Source organism: Salmo salar, chromosome ssa19 (assembly GCF_905237065.1).
Source record: "Salmo salar chromosome ssa19, Ssal_v3.1, whole genome shotgun sequence".
NCBI lineage: Eukaryota > Metazoa > Chordata > Actinopteri > Salmoniformes > Salmonidae > Salmo > Salmo salar.
This window is the reverse complement of record NC_059460.1, coordinates 15,900,551-15,910,386: the sequence shown is the minus strand read 5'-3', so window position 1 is coordinate 15,910,386 and position 9,836 is coordinate 15,900,551. Positions and strand designations below refer to the sequence as shown.

At 41.4% G+C, this 9,836-nt stretch overlaps 1 protein-coding gene across 1 annotated transcript; it reads right to left on the bottom strand.

Annotated features, from left to right (window-relative positions):
- On the bottom strand, positions 1 to 9,756 carry rmdn1 (regulator of microtubule dynamics 1). The gene is given in 10 exon segments (NM_001140698.1): positions 1 to 260; positions 847 to 980; positions 1,465 to 1,495; positions 2,814 to 2,901; positions 4,866 to 4,921; positions 5,010 to 5,099; positions 5,886 to 6,045; positions 6,429 to 6,516; positions 8,275 to 8,380; positions 9,554 to 9,756. Coding segments are annotated over 10 exon segments (930 nt in total). The 5' UTR covers positions 9,686 to 9,756; the 3' UTR covers positions 1 to 215.
- Between the last annotated feature and the right edge of the window lie 80 nt (positions 9,757 to 9,836).

Genomic DNA, 9,836 nt, shown 5'->3' with positions numbered 1-9,836 from the left:
AAATTTAAATAACGTTTAATTAAAGTTAAAGCACAGCATCTGTAAATCACTATACACAGGTTAGTAGATAAGCATGTATCATTTCCTGTTAATGCCGTACAGTATAGCCTATGTACACTCTTGCGTCAGGAACAAAAATATACATATAGTAGATAGACATAGATTACACCTATTATCAACACAGTGCACTCTTGCCTCCATGTGACTAGGTCATCTTATGCACTGAGCTTCTTCAGAAGGTCAAGGGCTTCTTTATGGACCTAAGAAGAACAGGAAATAAACAAATTAGCTCCTATGCAATCAGAGTATACTGTGATAATGGTGCGTTCACGTGCTATCGGAAGTTCGGAGTTCCGACTGGGAAGTTTCACTTCACACCCTCGAAGTCGTTGTGGGAAACTCACAACATGTTGTTGCCTAGTTGTGACGTTTCACCACTGATCTTTCAATCAAAAGATGACAACAAATCAGTTTGACTATTACAAACTTGTCAATGTGGATAATGTAACTAGTATGACCATATTGTCAATGTAAATTAATTCTGGCTAACTTGATTATTAGCAAACTTAGCTTATCTAGCTAGCTAAAATATTATTGGTTGAATAATTTTTCCGACTTCAAAAGCACTTGAATATAATGTCAGACTTGTGACTTCCTTATTGGGAAGTTTCCCACTTCCGGCGAGCACGTGAATGTCCAATTAAATGACAGGTAACAGTTATAGGGCCGGTTTCTGGACACAGGTTAAGCATAGTCCTGGACTAAAACACCCTTTCAATGGAGAATCTCCTGGACCAGGTTAAATATGTGTCCAGGAAACCGACCCACACCAGTATTGCATTTTACCTCCTTGTCTTCCTCTGTGTGAGGGGGGTAGTCCCGTGCCTTTCTCAGCCAGAGCACAGCATTCCCCTGGTCCTTCAATGCCATGTACGACTTCCCCAGCATAAGTAGATTCTTACTGTAGAAGTTTGGGTCCACTATGGAAAGATGATCAAATGAGAGATAAACATTTACTTGTATTGCATCAAATTTGGCTTTGGAAACACAGACGGAACAATGAGAGAGATATTTCATAGAATGTATAAGTGTGAAGCATCCGGTTGGCGTTTCCACTCACTATCAAATATGGTGATGAGAGGAAGCCCAGTGGCCGGCGGTGGGAAAAGATGGAGCGAGAGATTTTTGCAGACATTATGCTAATCTTCTCAGAAGGAGTGCAAGGGAAAATTGGGTGATTGCACATGTCACAGAGTAGGCGTTCCCTAATGGAAATATGCAAATATATGCTAAAAGCAAATATATGCTAAAACGTGCCAATAGGATCTCGCTAGCTCATGCTTTGCTCTGTCCCCTCCTTGCTTGTTCTGCCTATTATGACTCATTTGTTCCTATTGGAAACGACAGGCTGTGGTCTATCTTTACATTGTATTGTGTTAGAATTTAGCATTTAGAACAACGAACCTTCTTCAGCTTTCAGGAAGAACGCCAAAGCCTGAGATGAAACAAAAATGATAGTCAAACATGATGCCTTACATTTTTCAAAGATCTTGTACTGTTCATATACAAAGAACTGTGGGTAAAAAAATACGTATGACATCATCACGTATCTGTCCCAAATGGCCCCCTATCACCTATATAGTGCACTTCTTTTGACTAGTACCCATAGGTCCTGGTCAAAAGTAGTGCATACAGTGAGCTCCAAATGTATTGGAACAGTCCAATGTTCCATCTACAGCGCAGCTCACCTCAGACTGCCGCACAGAAGAAATATGAGCCAGCACAGAGAAGCACGAGATTGAGTTTCACTCTACTGTGGCAATTGTGATCAAATCAACACAATATTAGCCACTTTCAATGTAATATACCGAAACAAAACAAACGATGCAGGATTTATTATGCAAAACGAACTATGCAAGAGATTTTATTGTAGGCAGAGTGCATTGGAGTAGGATTCTATTGCAATTACAGGCACGACCTGCTGCATAACCAATCAGAGCTGCAGTAGGCCTATATGCAAATAGCCATTGCCATATATGGATCTGTGCCATTCGTCGTAGATGCACTTGTTTTGAGATCAAAGTGAGAACTACATATTCTTAGCTAGTTAGTGAGTTATTAGCCCAGTTCTAGTCAACAATGGGGGAGTGGTTGCTACCAACAAGAGCATAAAATGTGTGCATTTCTAGACATCTTTGAAAAGCAAGTCAGGCTTTTCTATGTCTTCAAGGGGAAGTGTTGTATTTTGAGACGTCTTGAATAAACTAAGTAGCCAATAGGCAGAGTGTAGCATAATTTGTCTGATTCTCTGTAATAATGGGATGAGAATAATAATGAATTTTATTTTATAAAGTGGTTTCTTGCATCAAATACAACATTTCAGTCAACTCATCTGAAGGACGTGAACAAACAGGTTAATGCATGTTTTTTTTCTTCTTCAGAAGTCTAATAGGATGTAGGCATTGAACACCACACATTGGCTGCTTCTGTAGGCTGAATGATAGAACAGTTATTTCCATGTTAAAATGTTATGGGATGTGTTTTTCTCCATTGTTTTTGATGGTAGGCAACTGCTAGGCCTATATTATGATCAAATAGCCACAGACTACTTGGCCACTGTTAAAATGAACTTAAAGTGGGTACAGCCTCAGTGTTCACAGTAAACGCACGCTGAAAGTCGCACAGAATTTTCAAACTGTTCAAGTTTGCACTCATTGACAGTGACACATTTTCAGCAATGACATGTCACTGTCCCAATGCTTTTGGAGCTCACTGTATATAGGGGATAATGTGCCATTTAGGACGTAACACACCTCTTCGTATGTGGCAGTGGGAGGAGAGGCGAAGATCATGGCTGCCACTTTACGTTGATACCACGCCAACTCAGCGAAGGCAAAACACCTAAAAAAGAAAACAGGCTGTGTCACTACCACATAAGGCATTTTGATATTGTTTTAGACAGGAAACGTATAATTAAAGATTGGGAGACAGACATGAAGAGGGGTACTGAAGGTACAGCACAGACAGTTGACCAAGCTGGGCCTCGAACCCCTGAAAAACTTGTTGCCCTGGTGCCATGTGTGGTCTGGAATCGGGAGCTTAGACCACTACCCAGACTCCGGCAAAACGGGCCGTGTATCTTTAGACACGGAACAAAAACTTACCTAACAGTTCTATTTTATATACACTACCGTTCAAAAGTTTGGGGTCACTTAGAAATGTCATTGTTTTTGAAAGAAAAACCTTTTTTTTTGTCCATTAAAATAACATAAAATTGATCAGAAATACAGTGTAGACATTGTTAATGTTGTAGCTGAAAACGGCAGATTTTTAACAGAATATCTACATAGGCGTAGAGGCCCATTATCAGCACCCATCACTCCTGTGTTCCAATGGCACGTTGTGTTAGCTAATCCAAGTTTATCATTTTAAAAGGCTAGTTGATCATTAGAAAAACATTTTGCAATTATGTTAGCACAGCTGAAAACACCAGTCTCAACATCAACAGTGAAGAGGCGACTCCGGGATGCTGGCCTTCTAGGCAGAGTTGCAAAGAAAAAGCCATATCTCAGACTGGCCAATAAAAAGAAAAGATTAAGACGGGCAAAAGAACACAGACACTGGACAGAGGAACTCTGCCTAGAAGGCCAGCATTCCGGAGTCACCTCTTCACTGTTGACGTTGAGACTGGTGTTTTGCGGGTACTATTTAATGAAGCTGCCATTTGAGGACTTGTGAGGCGTCTGTTTCTCAAACTAGACACTCTAATGTACTTGTCCTCTTGCTCAGTTGTACACCGGGGCCTCCCACTCCTCTTTCTCTTATGTTAGAGCCAGTTTGCGCTATTCTGTGAAGGGAGTAGTACACAGCGTTGTACGAGATCTTCAGTTTCTTGGCAATTTCTCACATGGAATAGCCTTCATTTCTCAGAACAATAGACTGACGAGTTTCAGAAGAAAGGTCTTTGTTTCTGGCCATTTTGAGCCTGTAATTGAACCCACAAATGCTGATGCTCCAGATACTCAACTTGTCTAAAGAAGAACAGTTTTATTGCTTCTTTAATCAGTACAACAGTTTTCAGCTGTGCTAACATAATTGCAAAAGGGTTTTCTAATGATCAACTAGCCTTTTAAAAGGATAAACTTGGATTAGCTAACACAACGTGCCATTGTAACGGGCCTCTGTACACCTATGTAGATGTTCCATTAAAAAAAATTAACTGCCGTTTCCAGCTACAATAGTCAATTACAACATTAATGACTACACTGTATTTCTGATCAGTTTTGTTATTTTAATGTACAAAAAATTTGCTTTTCTTTCAAAAACAAGGACATTTCTAAGTGACCCCAAACTTTTGATCGCCAGTGTACATCATTTCCATAATAAATAACCTACACTTAGTATACCAAACATTAGGAACACGTTCCTAATATAGACCCCTTTTGCCCTCAGAACAGCTTCAATTCATCAGGGCGTGGACTCTACAAGGTGTCGAAAGCGTTCCACAGGGATGCTGGCCAATGCTGACTCCAATGCTTCCCACAGTTGTGTCAAGTTGGCTGGATCATTCTTGATACACACTGGAAACTGTTGTGCGCGAACCCAATTCTTGACACAAACCAGCACCTATCACCATACCCTGTTCAAAGGCACTTACATTCTTTGTCTTGCCCATTCACCCTCTGAATGGCACACATACACAATCCATATTTCAATTCTCTCAAAGGTTAAAGATGGATTTTTAAGCCGTCTCCTCCCCCTCATCTACACTGATTGAAGTGGATTTAACAAGTGACATCAGTAAGGGATCATAACTTTCAGCTGGATTCACCTGGTCAGTCTGTCATGGAAAGTGTATAACTCACCAATAACCCAAGATATGGATAGATGTGGCATCTTTTGGATTTAGCTCGATGGCCCTCTATGGAAGATACATTTTGTTTTAGAATGCTGCCAATATTTAAATGAATAACCATGATATGACATACTGTAAATTATTAAACACTTACCTGTAAATGTTCTTTAATGATGTAAGAATTTCCTATTTTTACTTTGACCCCCTCGTAATCGCCTATGTCACTGAGGCACACTGCATACCACTAACCAAGAGATGAGGGATAGAAGAATTAGAATACCCAGATAAATAATACTGTAGGGGCCGACCAGGATGCCAAAACCATGACCAAGATCGTCGTCCATATTCTCACATATTTTTGCTTACAATTAGCATTAATATGATTAGCCTACTTAATTTCTTGCACAACTTTAAAACTGTCTGAAGTATTTTATAGATCTACAAGTGTTTTCTATTATCAGAGGTCAGAACACAGAATTCTAGGTCTCAAAAACAGACAATCCTACCTTGCACTTGGTTAACTGCTGAATTTTCCTCTTTGTACCAGTAAACATGACAAAGTAGCAAATGTTTCACTGTTCAATTGAAAGTTGTATCAGTTTCCTATGAACCAACGTATGTACTGATGCATGTATACATAATTCAGAATTACTATATAATCTTGAGACACATAAGCATAATTCAGATTTTTAGCCAGCAGCCCATTAAGACATTTAGCCATGATCTTTTCACTGTGCTATTGGCCTTGGCTTTTTTAGCCTCTGTGCTATTAGGGTTTGAATTTTCACATGACCACCTTTCATCAAAGCTCTGTATTAGAATGTTTACCTCAACCGGACTTGTAGCAACTTGTCCACTTGGTCGATAGCAGCAAACCAGGCGTTAACGGATTAATCTTATTACCGTAGCCCCGAAATTATGCAGGCAAATTAACCTGACCAAAACCATGATTTAGCTTAGTTTCACAGCAGTAATAGTGTAGTAGGTTCTCTTCAGAGATTCAATGAGAAGAAACCATAGGCTTTATTACTTTGTGTGCTGCGAAGCAGGCCTCATTTTTCTCCAGGGCCTTCTTGGCGTATTCAAATGCCTCAAAGGTCAGCCTCTTCTTCTCGTCAGCAGCAATGTGAGCGAGGAGGGAGAGGTCACGAGATGCCCGCGCTAGCCTCCACAGGAACTCCGCATCATCACTGGACACACACACATATTTTATTTCCAAAAATGTCGCTGCTGAATGGTCAGTAGAATATAGTGGGACAGAAACAGAAAGAACAATTTAACAGTATGTGGAGGGCATTCAGTGTTGTTGTTTTACGGCTTAAGTCACCTGACCTCGATTGCTGAGTTCCTGAACGGTACTGTAGATTTGTCACGGATTTTTACTCGTTAGTTCAAAGACCCCAAACTGATGCCTAAACAGTGAGACAACCTGACTGGCAAAATCGTTCTGGATCCCAGCCAAACCCAATCAATACATACTACCATTCTGTTTTTGCAATGGTCACTGTCTGTCTATTACACATGCAATGGACAACACATGCCTTGACATGTTTATGAAATACAGTAGTGCTACCTGTCCTTATACTGTAGCAGAAGCTGGTAGAGTTTCTCTGTCTCCCCACAGCTGTACAGGTAGTCTGCTTGTTCCACAGCCTCTTCAGCTAGAATGAAAAATAGAGATTGCAAAATATTTTGCAATTGTATTTTATTTCACCTTTATTTAACCAGGTAGGCAAGTTGAGAACAAGTTCTCATTTACAATTGCGACCTGGCCAAGATAAAGCAAAGCAGTTCGACACATACAACAACACAGAGTTACACATGGAGGAAAAAGAAGTCTATATACAATGTGAGCAAATGAGGTGAGATAAGGGAGGTAAAGGCAAAAAAGGCCATGGTGGCAAAGTAAATACAATATCGCAAGTAAAACACTGGAATGGTAGATTTGTAGTGGAAGAAAGTGCAAAGTAGAAATAGAAATAATGGGGTGCAAAGGAGCAAAATAAATAAATAAATACAGTAGGGGAAGAGGTAGTTGTTTGGGCTAAATTATAGATGGGCTATGTACAGGTGCAGTGATCTGTGAGCTGCTCTGACAGCTGGTGCTTAAAGCTAGTGAGGGATATGTGTTTCCAGTTTAGGAGATTTTTATAGTTCGTTCCAGTCATTGGCAGCAGAGAACTGGAAGGAGAGACGGCCAAAGGAGGAATTGGCTTTGAGGGTGACCAGAGAGATATACCTGCTGGAGTGCGTGCTACAGGTGGGTGCTGCTATGGTGACCAGTGAGCTGAGATAAGGGGGGACTTCACCTAGCAGGGTCTTGTAGATGACCTGGAGCCAGTGGGTTTGGCGACGAGTATGAAGCGAGGGCCAGCCAACGAGAGCGTACAGGTCACAGTGGTGGGTAGTATATGGGGCTTTGGTGACAAAATAGACTGCACTGTGATAGACTGCATCCAGTTTATTGAGTAGGGTATTGGAGGCTATTTTGTAAATGACATCACCAAAGTCGAGGATCAGTACGATGGTCAGTTTTACGAGGGTATGTTTGGCAGCATGAGTGAAGGATGCTTTGTTGCAAAATAGGAAGCCAATTCTAGATTTAACTTTGGATTGGAGATGTTTGATGTGAGTCTGGAAGGAGAGCTTACAGTCTAACCAGACACCTAGGTATTTGTAGTTGTCCACATATTCTAAGTCAGAACCGTCCAGAGTAGTGATGCTGGACGGCGGGCAGGTGCAGGCAGCGATCGGTTGAAGAGCATGCATTTAGTTTTACTTGTATTTAAGAGCAGTTGGAGGCCACGGAAGGAGAGTTGTATGGCATTGAAGCTCATCTGGAGGGTTGTTAACACAGTGTCCAAAGAAGGGCCAGAAGTATACAGAATGGTGTCGTCTGCGTAGAGGTGGATCAGTGACTCACCAGCAGCAAGAGCGACATCATTGATGTATACAGAGAAAAGAGTTGGCCCAAGAATTGAACCCTGTGGCACCCCCATAGAGACTACCAGAGGCCTGGACAACAGGCCATCCGATTTGACACATTGAACTCTATCAGAGAAGTAGTTGGTGAACCAGGCGAGGCAGTCATTAGAGAAACCAAGGCTGTTGAGTCTGTCGATGAGGATGTGGTGATTGACAGAGTCGAAAGCCTTGGCCAGGTCAATGAATACGGCAGCACAGTATTGTTTCTTATCGATGGCGGTTACGATATTGTTTAGGACCTTGAGCGTGGCTGAGGTGCACCCATAGAGGTGGCACTGGATAGAGAAACTGGATAGGAAAAAGCCCAAAATCATAGATTTGCATGTTTAATCATATTGTTCTGTCTGATTCAATAGCTGTATCCCTTTCAAATTATTTGTATATTACATATAATTAAAACCCTTCTTAATTACTCATTTCCAGGTGGTGTGTACCTTTTTCCAGAGCATGGACCACAGTTGCACTCTGCACCCTCCTGTAGGCTTCCAAGCCTAGATAAGATAGTACTGGTAAGGTGAGAAAGAATGCAGTTCTTCCACCCTGCACCAGAGAACGGGACAGACAGAGGTAGTTGAGTTGAAGACATAAAACACTTGTCAATGTCAGTCACAGCCTGATAAAACCCAGATGACTAAAGACTGCTTCACAAGACGTTATATGCTCAGTAGGTAGACCATGCCTATATCGAAAATTCCACCACAGTTACCTCTCTGGCTAGTCTATATTAGACCCCCTGCCACCCCCCCTTTCACTACTTGTGAGGAATCCACTTGTTGGTGTGCATGAGACGTTTTGTTTTTCATACTGGCTCAGGTCCTTCTGACCGAAAGTAGCCCTACCGAAAGTACCCGAGTCACAACAAATGCAGAGCGACAATTCTGAGGGAGAATCTCAATTGCATACTCCTCGCGTCCTCTCTCCTCGCCTCCTCAAAACCCATTGGAGGAGAAGGTAAAAGGTGCAGGACCTCTGGCTTTCTCATCCAATGGTTTTTGAGAAGGAGGCGAGGAGAGAGGACGATATTAACTGAGATTCTCCCCTAATCAAGGCAGTATCAAATCAAATGTATTTATATAGCCCTTCTTACATCAGCTGATATCTCAAAGTGCTGTACAGAAACCCAGCCTAAAACCCCAAACAGCAAGCAATGCAGGTGTAGAAGCACGGTGGCTAGGAAAAACTCCCTAGAAAGGCCAAAACCTAGGAAGAAACCTAGAGAGGAACCAGGCTATGAGGGGTGGCCCCTTGGCCTATTTATTCAAGACACACTGTTGTTGTTTGTCTTGGAACCTGTCCAAGCTATGCAGGGGAGAAAATGTATTGTATGCAAGTAACATCAAATGAACACAACAATAATAATGATGATAAGAAAATGTCAATATTGTCAAATGTAATTTATATTGTCATGTTTATTCTGTATCATGTGCATCCTATTGTCCTTTCAATAGTGATACTGAACAAATGTTAAACAATGTGCAAAGACGATCACATCACATACGAATACCCTACCTACCATACTGTATAACCCTACTGACCTTTCACCTACATCCATTCAGATGAGGGTAGTTTATCTAGTTATTGTATGTTTTACATAGTCAGATACTTTCAACAAATGGCCTACCAATCTGGTTCTATTCTACCAGGTCGCATGTAACACTTTCACATCAGCAACAGTAGAAACTGGGCGGATGAAGTAAATGAAGGTTTATTTACGTTAATAGTTGAGGTATTGCTCCTGAAAGTAGTCAAGTATTGTCGATGATATCCTCGGATCTTGACGGCTTTACAAGCATGTGCCGATAGCACAGTCCGGGCAGCAAATCGCATAAAAGTTGCTCCTGTCATCCTTTTCCCTAATCAAGTCAAGAGCTGAATGATCACTTCAAGTCTGAGCCGAACAGCCTGGACTTTGAAAGGTAGAATGCGATCCAAACGCGGGTCATTCAAGATCGCAATTAGCTAAAACGTTGCGACACAACACGAACTTCAAATCAGG